The following is a 15,959-nucleotide window of genomic DNA, read 5'->3' on the forward strand; positions in this document are numbered from 1 at the left end:
CAATCACAACCGAGACACACGAAAGACAACCACGCCGGTGGGAAGTTGTTGTTGAAGTTGTTGTTGTTGTATTCTCCTTCCACGTTCGCCAAATCTTAACTGTGCGGTAACAAGAGGAGCAGGAACAGCAGCAGCAGCGGCGGCGGCGTCGTGCCAGGCTAGGTGCACTCCGAGGCCGTCGCGTGAAGTTGCCAAAGGCTCTCTGGTTGGTGGGGGGGTGGTGGTGGTGGGGGGGGTGGTGGTGGTGGTGGGGATGGTGGTGGTGGGGGGGTGGTGGTAGTGGTGGTGGTGGGGCGACGTAGACGGCCGCCGTCAACGATGACGTCAGCGGCGACGTCAGCGGTGACGATGCCCATGATGTCAGCGATGACGTCAGCGGCGACGCCCAGCGGCGACGTCAGCGGTGACGACGCCCATGACGTCAGCGATGACGTCAGCGGCGACGACGTCAACGACGACGACACCCAGCGGCGACGACGTCAGCGGCGACGACGTCAGCGGCGACGGCAGCGATGACGTGAGCGATGACGTCAGCGATGACGTCGGCGATGACGGCAGCGACGACGTCAGCGACGACGGCAGCGATGACGTCAGCGGCGACGACGACGCGGGCGGCGACGCCGCCGCGGCCCAGCGTGTCACTTGACGTTGCGTGCGATGCGCCGAGCGTGGCCGTCGCGGCCCTCGTCCAGGGCCGCCTCCAGCGAGCGGACTGCGTGGAGCAGCGTGGCCGGGGCCACCTCCATAGCGACGGCACGCGGCTCCACGCCGCCGGGGCCGCCGCTCGTCGTCAGCCGCAGGGCGACCCGCGGCAGCGGCCGCCGCTGCTGCTGCCGGCCGCCGGCGCGGCTCGCCACCTGTGCGGTGCGCGTGGGTTACGTGCGTGTGTGTGTATGTGTGTGTGTATGTGTGTGTGTATGTGTGTGTGTATGTGTACGTGTGTATGTGTATGTACGTGTGTGTATGAGTACGTACGTGTGTGTGTGTGTACGTACGTGTGTGTGTGTGTACGTGTGTGTGTACGTGTGTATGTGTGTACGTGTGTGTGTGTGCGTGTGTGTGTGTATGTGTGTACGTACGTGTGTGTGTGTGTACGTGTGTGTGTGTGTGTATGTGTGTGTGTTTGTGTACGCGTGTGTATGTGTGTGTGTGCATGTGTGTGTGTGTATGTGTGTGTGTGTACGTGTATGTGTGTATGTGTGTGTGTGTATGTGTGTACGTGTGTGTGTGTGTACGTGTGTGTGTATGTGTGTGTGTGTATGTACGTGTGTGTGTGTGTGTATGTGTGTGTGTACGTGTGTATGTGTGTACGTGTGTGTGTGTGCGTGTGTGTGTGTATGTGTGTACGTACGTGTGTATGTGTGTACGTACGTGTGTATGTGTGTACGTGTGTGTGTATGTGTGTACGTGCGTGTGTACGTGCGTGTGTACATACGTGTGTGTATGTGTGTATGTGTATGTGTGTACGTACGTGTGTGATTGAATACCTACCCTCGGGGCTACTCCAGAAACAACGAAAAGCCACTACGGGTGGCCACGTGGAATGTTCGAACGCTCACTGCAGAGGAGAGGCTGCCACTCCTCTGTCGGGAGCTGGACCGGTACCACCTGGATCTATGCGGCATTCAGGAGGTCCGGTGGACCGGCTCTGGCTCCTGCCACCATGAGGGGTGGACAGTCCTCTACTCGGGGCAGCAGACTGCCAAACAACAGCGTGTGGGTCTTCTTTTGAACAAAAGAATGAAGGGGGCGTGGGAGCGTGGCGGTGAGGTGTGGGAAGATGTAAGCCCCAGGCTACTTTGGGCTCGCCTTCCCATCAACCGGAAGCGAGGAATGGTGGGCATGGTTACTTATGCCCCCACCGAAGATGAACATCCGTGGAGGGATGCAGGCAAAGCCGATGAGTCAGATGCCTTCTATGACCTCCTGTCACAGGTGCTGGCTAAAGTGGCCCCTCGGGATAGAGTCATCATGTTGGGTGACTTCAATGCCCGAGTTGGTCATGATACTGGCACCTGGTCTGGAGTGATTGGAGGGCATGGGCCAGATCAGCTCAATAACAACGGTAGGAGGCTGCTAGATTTTTGTGCAGCCCATGGGCTTGTAATTACCAACACGCTGTTCCGGCATCGGCGCATCCACACAACATCATGGATGCATGCCGGGTCCAAGCAAGAACATCTGCTGGACTACATAGTGACGGACCAGCGAATGCGAGCCCATGTCCTTGACACCAGGACCTACCGTGGAGCTGATCTGCCCTCTGACCATCGACTAGTCATCTGTAAGATGCGCCTGCCATTCTTCCACTCCGGTGGTGGGTGTACACCCAGGACCCCATTCCAACATAAAGTGGCCTGGTCTCAGTTATCTGATGAAAGTTGCAAGCGAGAATTTCATCATCGCTTGCGGCTGGGATTGGCATCGTCCCCGACTCCTCCTGATGTCGAGGGTAAATGGGCGAGGTTTAGGACTGTGACTCATGCAGCTGCAATGGCTGCTTTGGGTACGCGGTCCAGACCTCCCCAGAGACCCTGGCTGACAGAGGAGGTGTTCAGGATGGTTGAGAAAAAGCGACAGGCCCACTGTCATCGGCTACAGAATCCCACGTCAGAGAATGAGGAGGCTTACCGCAGCCTTCGCTCGGAGGTTCGGAGAGCCGTGAGGCACTGCAAGGATGGGTGGTGGTCGTGGGTTGCTGAGGAGATGGAGTCTGCCTCAGTGGCCCGTGATCACAAATCTCTATTTAACTCCATCAAAAAAGTAACATGCAGCGCCACACCTATTACCATCATTAGGAGAAAATACGGTGATCCAATCTCCGACCCCCAGGAACAGGTTCGCAGATTTGCTGAGCATTTCTGTGAGGTCCTGGGGGAGGGAAAATCCCTCAGCCAGGAAAACATCGTGGCACAAAGTGAGGATGACCCTGCTGAGGCTGCGGTGCCTCAAATATTGGAAAAAGTCACCCCCTGTGAGTGGCTGGCTAAGGTGCCATCTGTTGAGGAAGTACTGAAGGCGATCCGGAGTCTGAGAGCAGGAAAGGCAGCGGGCAGAGATGATCTCCCAAGCGAAATGCTGAGGGAGGGTGGCGTTTGTGCACAGACCGCCCTATATGACATCATAACAACAGTCTGGACCACTGGACGTGTTCTGCAGGATTGGAAGGATGCCCTGGTGGTCCCCCTTTTTAAGAAGGGGGACCGCACAGACTGTAACAACTACAGGGGCATTTCACTCCTCAGTGTGCCGGGAAAGGTCCTGGCAAGGATTATTCAGCATCGCCTTGCCAGGCACGCTGAGGAGAGGCTTGCGGAGCCCCAATGCGGTTTCAGGAAAGGGCGGTCCTGCACAGATGCCATATTTTCTGTCCGTCTGCTACAGCAGAGGTGTAGGGAATTCCAACAAGACCTACATCTCTGCTTTATTGACCTGGTCAAGGCCTATGATACCATCAGTAGGCCTGGGCTCTGGGTTGTTCTTCGTGCTTTTGGAGTACCTGACCCTCTGCTCACGATCATTAAGGACCTTCATGATGGTGAGCGGGCCCGGGTAAAACTACGTGGTCGGGAGTCAGAGCCATTCCCTGTACACCTTGGGGTGCGATAGGGATGTCTTCTGGCTCCCACATTATTTAACATCTATTTTGACCACGTAGTTCGTGAAGCCTTCAATAGCTGTACCGGGGGAATCTCCATATTGTACAGGATATAATGGGAGGCTGATCGATGCCCGGGTGCGGTCAAAGGATGGCTCCCTATTGCTCAACCACGTTATGTATGCTGATGATTTGCTAATAGCTGCTCACTCAGAGGAGGAGTTGGAGACGCTGCTGCTGAGACTGGAGCGTGCCACTAAGATGTGGGGCCTTACCATCAGCCCCACCAAAACTAAGCACCTGCCTGGGTATTTTGTACCATCGGACACTACACCCCCACAACTCCCAATCGGTGATGGGGCAGTTGTGGAGCGAGTGGAGAGTTTCCCATACCTGGGCAGTGTGCTTATGACCGGCTCCAGTTTAACAGCAGAGATCTCACTCCGAATCAGTCGAGCGGCAATATCTTTTCATCGGTTGCGTAACGCTGTGTGGAAGCTTTCTGGTCTGTCGCTCCGCACTAAGCTTCAGGTCTTCTCGGCCACGGTCAGTCCCTCCCTTCTCTACGCTTGCGAAACGTGGACCCCCCTAATAGAACATCTTCGCCGGTTAGAAACATTTAGGCTGGCCTGCCTACGATCCATCCTGGGTTTAACCAGACTGGATTATGTGAGGAGCTCACAAATCCTTGAAAGATCTGGGCAAGGTCCCATCGGTGAGCTCCTCCGGCGGGCAAGGCTGCGATGGCTGGGTCATGTAGCCCGCATGCCCAGCCACCGCATGCCAAAACAGCTTTTGTTCGGCCGGATTGAGGGGGCTAAACGGGCGCGGCACGGGCTAGAGAAGAGATGGAGTCATGTGGTACAGGAGGACGTGGAGCTGAGTGGACTTGCCGATGACTGGTACCAGCGGTGTCAAGATCGGCCTCTGTGGAGGAGGCTCGTGAAGGACGCTACTGGGCAGTTGGAGGCAGTCGCCTTCCAACAACAACGGAGGGCGGAGGAGCGACGCGAGCGGAGCGCCGGGTGGCTAAAGCACAGCAGGTTGGCACAGTAGGGGGCACAGGTGGTGCATCAGACAGTCATCTCAGTCAGTCGACCCGTGGCACCTGGGTCTGCCCCGTGACCTCCTGCCAGCGGGCATTCGACACTTCACGTGGCTTCAGGGTGCACATAGCCTGGCACAAGCGTCGTGGTGACGTCACCGCCACTTAGTGGCGAATGGCGGTTGTTGTTGTTGTTCTTGTCTGTACGTGTGTGTATGTGTGTACGTACGTGTGTGTAAGTGTGTGTACGTGTGTATGTGTGTGTGTACGTGTGTACGTGTGTGTGTATGTGTGTGTGTGTGTAAGTACGTGTGTACGTGTGTATGTATACGTACGTGTGTGTATGTGTGTACATGCGTGCATGCGTGTGTGCGTGCGTGTGTACGTACGTGTGTACGTGTGTACGTGCCTGCGTGTCTGCATGCGCGTGTACGCGCGTCTGCGCGTGTGTACGTGGGCGGGGCGGGCGACCCCTTCACCCGCCCCGCGACGTCACCTGCACGTCGAGCCTCCACTCCAGGTCGTGGTAGCGGTCGGACGCCGGTCCCAGGTGCCCCAGGAGGCCACGCACCTCGGCCTTACCCTGGGCGTACACCTGGCCCAGCTGGGCCCCCACGCTGCCCGGCAGCTCCAGCTCGTTGAGCCACGCCGAGAACACCTCCGCCGACACCTTGGGGGGAGGGTGGTGGGGGGGTGGTGGGCGATGGTTGTTGATCGGTGGTCCAAAATCAGGAGCCAATTCGTTCCGGTAGTCACCCGCCCGCCCGCCCGCTCGCTCGTTCGTTCATTCGCCCAATCAGCCAGTTGCCCTGCCCGCCCAGTCAGTCACGCGCTCACTCAGTCACCAAATCAGCCAGTCGACCTACACGCTGCTGTAGATGATGGTTGTGATGGTGATGATGCTGTAGATGATGGTTGTGATGGTGATGATGATGATGCTGTAGATGATGGTTGTGATGGTGATGATGCTGCTGTAGATGATGGTTGTGATGGTGATGATGCTGCTGTAGATGATGGTTGTGATGGGGATGATGCTGCTGCTGTAGATAATGGTTGTGATGGTGATGATGCTGTAGATGATGGTTGTGATGGTGATGATGCTGCTGTAGATGATGATTGTGATGGTGATGATGATGCTGTAGATGATGGTTGTGATGGTGATGATGATGCTGTAGATGATGGTTGTGATGGTGATGCTGCTGTAGATGATGGTTGTGATGGTGATGATGATGCTGTAGATGATGGTTGTGATGGTGATGATGCTGCTGTAGATGATGGTTGTGATGGTGATGATGATGATGCTGTAGATGATGGTTGTGATGGTGATGATGCTGCTGTAGATCATGGTTGTGATGGTGATGATGCTGTAGGTGATGGTTGTGATGGTGATGATGCTGCTGTAGATGATGATTGTGATGGTGATGATGATGATGCTGTAGATGATGGTTGTGATGATGATGATGCTGTAGATGATGGTTGTGATGGTGATGCTGCTGCTGTAGATGATGGTTGTGATGGGGATGATGCTGCTGCTGTAGATGATGGTTGTGATGGTGATGATGCTGCTGCTGTAGATGATGGTTGTGATGGGGATGATGATGCTGTAGATGATGGTTGTGATGGTGATGATGCTGCTGCAGATGATTGTTGTGATGGTGATGATGCTGTAGATGATGGTTGTGATGGTGATGATGCTGCTGTAGATCATGGTTGTGATGGTGATGATGCTGTAGATGATGGTTGTGATGGTGATGATGCTGCTGTAGATGATGATTGTGATGGTGATGATGATGATGCTGTAGATGATGGTTGTGATGGTGATGATGATGATGCTGTAGATGATGGTTGTGATGGTGATGCTGCTGCTGTAGATGATGGTTGTGATGGGGATGATGCTGCTGCTGTAGATGATGGTTGTGATGGTGATGATGCTGCTGCTGTAGATGATGGTTGTGATGGGGATGATGATGCTGTAGATGATGGTTCTGATGGTGATGATGCTGCTGTAGATGATTGTTGTGATGGTGATGATGCTGTAGATGATGGTTGTGATGGTGATGATGCTGCTGTAGATGATGGTTGTGATGGTGATGATGCTGCTGTAGATTATGGTTGTGATGGTGATGATGCTGCTGCTGTAGATGATGATTGTGATGGTGATGATGCTGCAGCTGCTGTAGATGATGGTTGTGATGGTGATGATGCTGCTGCTGTAGATGATGGTTGTGATGGTGATGATGCTGCTGTAGATGATGATTGTGATGGTGATGATGCTGCTGCTGTAGATGATGGTTGTGATGGTGATGATGCTGTAGATGATGGTTGTGATGGTGATGATGATGCTGTAGATGATGGGTGTGATGGTGATGATGCTGCTGTAGATGATGGTTGTGATGGTGATGATGATGCTGTAGATGATGGTTGTGATGGTGATGCTGCTGCTGTAGATGATGATTGTGATGGTGATGATGATGCTGCTGTAGATGATGGTTGTGATGGTGATGATGCTGCTGTAGATGATGATTGTGATGGTGATGATGCTGCTGCTGTAGATGATGGTTGTGATGGTGATGATGCTGTAGATGATGGTTGTGATGGTGATGATGATGCTGTAGATGATGGGTGTGATGGTGATGATGCTGCTGTAGATGATGGTTGTGATGGTGATGATGATGCTGTAGATGATGGTTGTGATGGTGATGCTGCTGCTGTAGATGATGATTGTGATGGTGATGATGATGCTGCTGTAGATGATGGTTGTGATGGTGATGATGCTGTAGATGATGGTTGTGATGGTGATGATGCTGCTGTAGATGATGGTTGTGATGGTGATGATGCTGCTGTAGATTATGGTTGTGATGGTGATGATGCTGCTGCTGTAGATGATGATTGTGATGGTGATGATGCTGCTGCTGTAGATGATGATTGTGATGGTGATGATGCTGCTGCTGCTGTAGATGATGGTTGTGATGGTGATGATGCTGCTGCTGTAGATGATGGTTGTGATGGTGATGATGCTGCTGTAGATGATGATTGTGATGGTGATGATGCTGCTGCTGTAGATGATGGTTGTGATGGTGATGATGATGATGCTGTAGATGATGGTTGTGATGGTGATGATGCTGCTGTAGATCATGGTTGTGATGGTGATGATGCTGTAGATGATGGTTGTGATGGTGATGATGCTGCTGTAGATGATGATTGTGATGGTGATGATGATGTAGATGATGGTTGTGATGGTGATGCTGCTGCTGTAGATGATGGTTGTGATGGGGATGATGCTGCTGCTGTAGATGATGGTTGTGATGGTGATGATGCTGCTGCTGTAGATGATGGTTGTGATGGCGATGATGATGCTGTAGATGATGGTTGTGATGGTGATGATGCTGCTGTAGATGATTGTTGTGATGGTGATGATGCTGTAGATGATGGTTGTGATGGTGATGATGCTGCTGTAGATGATGGTTGTGATGGTGATGATGCTGCTGTAGATTATGGTTGTGATGGTGATGATGCTGCTGCTGTAGATGATGATTGTGATGGTGATGATGTTGCTGCTGCTGTAGATGATGGTTGTGATGGTGATGATGCTGCTGTAGATGATGGTTGTGATGGTGATGATGCTGCTGTAGATGACGATTGTGATGGTGATGATGCTGCTGCTGTGGATGATGGTTGTGATGGTGATGATGCTGTAGATGATGGTTGTGATGGTGATGATGATGCTGTAGATGATGGGTGTGATGATGATGATGCTGCTGTAGATGATGGTTGTGATGGTGATGATGATGCTGTAGATGATGGTTGTGATGGTGATGCTGCTGCTGTAGATGATGATTGTGATGGTGATGATGATGCTGCTGTAGATGATGGTTGTGATGGTGATGATGCTGTAGATGATGGTTGTGATGGTGATGATGCTGCTGTAGATGATGGTTGTGATGGTGATGATGCTGCTGTAGATTATGGTTGTGATGGTGATGATGCTGCTGCTGTAGATGATGATTGTGATGGTGATGATGCTGCTGCTGCTGCTGTAGATGATGGTTGTGATGGTGATGATGATGCTGTAGATGATGATTGTGATGGTGATGATACTGCTGCTGTAGATGATGGTTGTGATGGTGATGATGCTGCTGTAGATGATTGTGATGGTGATGTTACTGTAGATGATGGTTGTGATGGTGATGATGCTGCTGCTGTAGATGATGGTTGTGATGGTGATGATGCTGCTGTAGATGATGGTTGTGATGGTGATGATGCTGCTGTAGATGATGGTTGTGATGATGCTGCTGTAGATGATGGTTGTGATGGTGATGATGCTGCTGTAGATGATGATTGTGATGGTGATGCTGCTGCTGTAGATGATGATTGTGATGGTGATGATGCTGCTGTAGATGATGGTTGTGATGGTGATGATGCTGCTGTAGATGATTGTGATGGTGATGATGATGCTGTAGATGATGATTGTGATGGTGATGATGCTGCTGTAGATGATGATTGTGATGATGCTGCTGTAGACGATGATTGTGATGGTGATAATGCTGCTGTAGATGATGGTTGTGATGGTGATGATGCTGCTGCTGTAGATGATGATTGTGATGGTGATGATGCTGCTGCTGTAGATGATGATTGTGATGTTACTGTAGATGATGGTTGTGATGGTGATGATGCTGCTGTAGATGATGATTGTGATGGTGATGATGCTGCTGTAGATGATGGTTGTGATGGTGATGATGCTGCTGTAGATGATGATTGTGATGGTGATGATGCTGCTGTAGATGATGATTGTGATGGTGATGATGCTGCTGTAGATGATGGTTGTGATGGTGATGATGATGCTGTAGATGATGATTGTGATGGTGATGATGCTGCTGTAGATGATGATTGTGATGATGCTGCTGTAGATGATGATTGTGATGGTGATAATGCTGCTGTAGATGATGGTTGTGATGGTGATGATGCTGCTGCTGTAGATGATGGTTGTGATGGTGATGATGCTGCTGTAGATGATGATTGTGATGGTGATGATGCTGCTGTAGATGATGATTGTGATGGTGATGATGCTGCTGTAGATGATGATTGTGATGATGGTTGTGATGGTGATGATGATGCTGCTGTAGATGATGGTTGTGATGGTGATGATGATGGTGATGATCGTGACGACGATGGTGGTGACGTTGACAGTGATTGTTGTTGTTGATGGTGGTGGTGGCGATGACGACGACGACGATGTTGTTTTTAGTGGCGGCGGTGGCGGCGATGACAACGATGTTGTTGTTGTTGTTGACGTTGTTGTTGTTGTTGACGTTGTTGTTGGTGGGGGTGGCGACGATGATGATGACTATGTTGTTGTTGGTGGTGGTGGTGGTGGTGGCGACGATGACAACGATGTTGTTGTTGACGTTGTTGTTGTTGGGGGTGGCGACGATGATGATGACTATGTTGTTGTTGGTGGTGGCGACGATGACAACGATGTTGTTGTTGACGTTGTTGTTGTTGGGGGTGGCGACGATGATGATGACTATGTTGTTGTTGGTGGTGGGGGTGGCGACGATGATGATGACTATGTTGTTGTTGGTGGTGGTGGTGGTGGTGGCGACGATGACAACGATGTTGTTGTTGACGTTGTTGTTGTTGGGGGTGGTGACGATGATGATGACTATGTTGTTGTTGGTGGTGGCGACGATGACAACGATGCTGTTGTTGTTGTTGTTGACGTTGTTGTTGGTGGCCACGGCGCCCACCAACATCCACACCTCCATTCTGGAGGCTTCGGCCAGGAGGTACATCAGCCCCTCCACCGCCCGCTGCACCACCTCCACAGGCTCGCCCAGGACGCCTGCAAAGGCGAGAGGAGGAGGGGGGTGACCCCAACATGACCCAAACATGACCCCAACCTCACCCCAACCTGACCCCAACCTGACCCCAACCTGACCCCAATCTGACCCCAACATGACCCCAACCTCACCCCAGTCTGACCCCAACCTCACCCCAACCTGAGCCCAACCTGACCCCAACCTGACCCCAACCTCACCCCAACCTGACCCCAATCTGACCTCAACATGACCCCAACCTGACCCCAATCTGACCCCAACATGACCCCAACCTCACCCCAGTCTGACCCCAACCTCACCACAACCTGAGCCCAACCTGACCCCAACCTGACCCCAACCTCACCCCAACCTGACCCCAATCTGACCTCAACATGACCCCAACCTGACCCCAACATGACCCCAACCTCACCCCAGTCTGACCCCAACCTCACCCCAACCTGAGCCCAACCTGACCCCAACCTGACCCCAACCTCACCCCAACCTGACCCCAATCTGACCTCAACATGACCCCAACCTGACCCCAATCTGACCCCAACATGACCCCAACCTCACCCCAGTCTGACCCCAACCTCACCCCAACCTGACCCCAACCTGACCCCAACATGACCCCAACCTGACCCCAGTTTGACCCCAACCTGACCCCAACATGACCCCAACCTCACCCCAACCTGACCCCAACCTGACCCCAACCTGACCCCAACCTCACCCCAACCTGACCCCAATCTGACCTCAACATGACCCCAACCTGACCCCAATCTGACCCCAACATGACCCCAACCTCACCCCAACCTCACCCCAGTCTGACCCCAACCTCACCCCAACCTGACCCCAACCTGACCCCAACATGACCCCAACCTGACCCCAGTCTGACCCCAACCTGACCCCAACATGACCCCAACCTCACCCTAACCTGACCCCAACATGACCCCAACCTCACCCCAACCTGACCCCAACATGACCCCAACCTGACCCCAATCTCGCCCCAACCTGACCCCAACCTCACCCCAACCTGACCCCAATCTCGCCCCAACCTGACCCCAACCTCTTCCGCCGTCGCCGTGTTAGGAGACATGGAGGTGTTTACAAAGAGGTGAGAGAGACATTAGCGGACGTGGAGGTGTTTACGAAGAGGTGAGAGACATTAGCGGACGTAGAGGTGTTTACGAAGAGGTGAGAGACATTAGCGGACGTGGCGGTGTTTACGAAGAGGTGAGAGAGAGACATTAGCGGACGTGGAGGTGTTTACGAAGAGGTGAGAGAGACATTAGCGGACGTGGAGGTGTTTACAAAGAGGTGAGAGAGACATTAGCGGACGTGGAGGTGTTTACGAAGAGGTGAGCGAGACATTAGCGGACGTGGAGGTGTTTACGAAGAGGTGAGAGACATTAGCAGACGTGGAGGTGTTTACGAAGAGGTGAGAGACATTAGTGGAGGTGTTTACGAAGAGGTGAGAGACATTAGCGGACGTGGAGGTGTTTACGAAGAGGTGAGAGAGACATTAGCGGACATGGAGGTGTTTACGAAGAGGTGAGAGAAACATTAGCGGACGTGGAGGTGTTTACAAAGAGGTGAGAGAGAGAGACATTAGCGGACGTGGAGGTGTTTACGAAGAGGTGAGCGAGACATTAGCGGACGTGGAGGTGTTTACGAAGAGGTGAGAGAGACATTAGCAGACGTGGAGGTGTTTACGAAGAGGTGAGAGACATTAGTGGAGGTGTTTACGAAGAGGTGAGAGACATTAGCGGACGTGGAGGTGTTTACGAAGAGGTGAGAGAGACATTAGCGGACATGGAGGTGTTTACGAAGAGGTGAGAGAGACATTAGCGGACGTGGAGGTGTTTACGAAGAGGTGAGAGAGACATTAGCGGACGTGGAGGTGTTTACAAAGAGGTGAGAGAGAGAGACATTAGCGGACGTGGAGGTGTTTACGAAGAGGTGAGCGAGACATTAGCGGACGTGGAGGTGTTTACGAAGAGGTGAGAGAGACATTAGCGGACATGGAGGTGTTTACGAAGAGGTGAGAGAGACATTAGCGGACGTGGAGGTGTTTACGAAGAGGTGAGAGAGACATTAGCGGACGTGGAGTTGTTTACGAAGAGGTGAGAGACATTAGCGGACGTGGAGGTGTTTACGAAGAGGTGAGAGACATTAGCGGACGTGGCGGTGTTTACGAAGAGGTGAGAGAGACAATAGCAGACGTGGAGGTGTTTACAAAGAGGTGAGAGACATTAGCGGACGTGGAGGTGTTTACGAAGAGGTGAGAGAGAGACATTAGCGGATGTGGAGGTGTTTACGAAGAGGTGAGAGACATTAGTGGAGGTGTTTTCGAAGAGGTGAGAGACATTAGCAGACGTGGAGGTGTTTACAAAGAGGTGAGAGACATTAGCGGACGTGGAGGTGTTTACGAAGAGGTGAGAGAGACATTAGCGGACGTGGAGGTGTTTACAAAGAGGTGAGAGACATTAGCGGACGTGGAGGTGTCTACGAAGAGGTGAGAGACATTAGCGGACGTGGAGGTGTTTACAAAGAGGTGAGAGACATCAGCGGACGTGGAGGTGTTTACGAAGAGGTGAGAGACATTAGCGGACGTGGAGGTGTTTACGAAGAGGTGAGAGACATTAGCGGACGTGGCGGTGTTTACGAAGAGGTGAGAGACATTAGCGGACGTGGAGGTGTTTACGAAGAGGTGAGAGAGACATTAGCGGATGTGGAGGTGTTTACAAAGAGGTGAGAGAGAGAGACATTAGCGGACGTGGAGGTGTTTACGAAGAGGTGAGAGAGACATTAGCGGACGTGGAGGTGTTTACGAAGAGGTGAGAGAGACATTAGCAGACGTGGAGGTGTTTACGAAGAGGTGAGAGACATTAGTGGAGGTGTTTACGAAGAGGTGAGAGACATTAGCGGACGTGGAGGTGTTTACGAAGAGGTGAGAGAGACATTAGCGGACATGGAGGTGTTTACGAAGAGGTGAGAGAGACATTAGCGGATGTGGAGGTGTTTACGAAGAGGTGAGAGAGACATTAGCGGACGTGGAGGTGTTTACGAAGAGGTGAGAGACATTAGCGGACGTGGAGGTGTTTACGAAGAGGTGAGAGACATTAGCGGACGTGGAGGTGTTTACGAAGAGGTGAGAGAGACATTAGCGGACGTGGAGGTGTTTACAAAGAGGTGAGAGACATTAGCGGACGTGGAGGAGTTTACGAAGAGGTGAGAGAGACATTAGCAGACGTGGAGGTGTTTACGAAGAGGTGAGAGACATTAGTGGAGGTGTTTACGAAGAGGTGAGAGACATTAGCGGACGTGGAGGTGTTTACGAAGAGGTGAGAGAGACATTAGCGGACATGGAGGTGTTTACGAAGAGGTGAGAGAGACATTAGCGGACGTGGAGGTGTTTACGAAGAGGTGAGAGAGACATTAGCGGACGTGGAGGTGTTTACAAAGAGGTGAGAGAGAGAGACATTAGCGGACGTGGAGGTGTTTACGAAGAGGTGAGCGAGACATTAGCGGACGTGGAGGTGTTTACGAAGAGGTGAGAGAGACATTAGCGGACATGGAGGTGTTTACGAAGAGGTGAGAGAGACATTAGCGGACGTGGAGGTGTTTACGAAGAGGTGAGAGAGACATTAGCGGACGTGGAGTTGTTTACGAAGAGGTGAGAGACATTAGCGGACGTGGAGGTGTTTACGAAGAGGTGAGAGACATTAGCGGACGTGGCGGTGTTTACGAAGAGGTGAGAGAGACATTAGCAGACGTGGAGGTGTTTACAAAGAGGTGAGAGACATTAGCGGACGTGGAGGTGTTTACGAAGAGGTGAGAGAGAGACATTAGCGGATGTGGAGGTGTTTACGAAGAGGTGAGAGACATTAGTGGAGGTGTTTTCGAAGAGGTGAGAGACATTAGCAGACGTGGAGGTGTTTACAAAGAGGTGAGAGACATTAGCGGACGTGGAGGTGTTTACGAAGAGGTGAGAGAGACATTAGCGGACGTGGAGGTGTTTACGAAGAGGTCAGAGACATCAGCGGACGTGGAGGTGTTTACAAAGAGGTGAGAGACATCAGCGGACGTGGAGGTGTTTACGAAGAGGTGAGAGACATTAGCGGACGTGGCGGTGTTTACGAAGAGGTGAGAGACATTAGCGGACGTGGAGGTGTTTACGAAGAGGTGAGAGAGACATTAGCGGATGTGGAGGTGTTTACAAAGAGGTGAGAGAGAGAGACATTAGCGGACGTGGAGGTGTTTACGAAGAGGTGAGAGAGACATTAGCGGACGTGGAGGTGTTTACGAAGAGGTGAGAGAGACATTAGCAGACGTGGAGGTGTTTACGAAGAGGTGAGAGACATTAGTGGAGGTGTTTACGAAGAGGTGAGAGACATTAGCGGACGTGGAGGTGTTTACGAAGAGGTGAGAGAGACATTAGCGGACATGGAGGTGTTTACGAAGAGGTGAGAGAGACATTAGCGGACGTGGAGGTGTTTACGAAGAGGTGAGAGAGACATTAGCGGACGTGGAGGTGTTTACGAAGAGGTGAGAGACATTAGCGGACGTGGAGGTGTTTACGAAGAGGTGAGAGACATTAGCGGACGTGGAGGTGTTTACGAAGAGGTGAGAGAGACATTAGCGGACGTGGAGGTGTTTACAAAGAGGTGAGAGACATTAGTGGACGTGGAGGTGTTTACGAAGAGGTGAGAGACATTAGCGGATGTGGAGGTGTTTACGAAGAGGTGAGAGACATTAGCGGACGTGGAGGTGTTTACGAAGAGGTGAGAGGGAGAGACATTAGCCGACGTGGAGGTGTTTACAAAGAGGTGAGAGACATTAGCGGACGTGGAGGTGTTTACGAAGAGGTGAGAGAGACATTAGCGGACGTGGAGGTGTTTACAAAGAGGTGAGAGACATTAGCGGACGTGGAGGTGTCTACGAAGAGGTGAGAGACATTAGCGGACGTGGAGGTGTTTACAAAGAGGTGAGAGACATCAGCGGACGTGGAGGTGTTTACGAAGAGGTGAGAGACATTAGCGGACGTGGAGGTGTTTACGAAGAGGCGGTGATGAGAGAGGCGCGAAGAGGTGCAGCGAGACATGTGCCCAGAGGTGACGAGGTGGTGTGTGTGTAACGAGGTGGTGTGTGTGTGACGAGGTGGTGTGTATGTGTGACCAGGTGGTGTGTGCGCGTGACGAGGTGATGTGTGCGCGTGACGAGGTGATGTGTGCGTGTTACGAGGTGGTGTGTGATGACGTGGTGTGTGTGACGAGGTGGTGTGTGCGCGTGACGAGGTGGTGTGTGTGTGTGCGTGTGTTACGAGGTGGTATGTGACGAGATGGTGTCTGTGTGTAACGAGGTGGTGTGTGTGACGAGGTAGTGTGTGTGCGCATGACGAGGTGGTGTGGGTGTGTGACGAGGTGGTGTGTGTGTGACGAGGTGGTGTGTGTGTGTGACGAGGTGGTTTGTGTGACGAGGTGGTGTATGACGAGGTGATGTG

General features: G+C 52.1%; 1 protein-coding gene across 4 annotated transcripts in view; it reads right to left on the reverse strand.

Annotated features, from left to right (window-relative positions):
* Positions 1-45: 45 nt before the first annotated feature.
* Positions 46-15,959, reverse strand: part of COMMD2 (COMM domain containing 2) — a 29,052-nt gene continuing 13,138 nt past the window's right edge. For all 4 annotated transcript variants that reach the window (XM_076056243.1, XM_076056242.1, XM_032979588.2 and 1 more), the window contains 3 exons: positions 10,403-10,485; positions 5,140-5,313; positions 46-857 (listed from right to left, as the gene is read on the reverse strand). In XM_076056243.1, coding sequence (XP_075912358.1) covers positions 639-857; positions 5,140-5,313; positions 10,403-10,485 — 476 coding nt within the window. In that variant the 3' untranslated portion in view covers positions 46-638. The remainder of the gene's footprint in view (positions 858-5,139; positions 5,314-10,402; positions 10,486-15,959) is intronic.

This window comes from Petromyzon marinus, chromosome 74, assembly GCF_048934315.1.
Source record: "Petromyzon marinus isolate PM22_M1 ecotype Great Lakes invasive population chromosome 74, UKy_Petmar_22M1.pri1.0, whole genome shotgun sequence".
Taxonomy (NCBI): domain Eukaryota; kingdom Metazoa; phylum Chordata; class Hyperoartia; order Petromyzontiformes; family Petromyzontidae; genus Petromyzon; species Petromyzon marinus.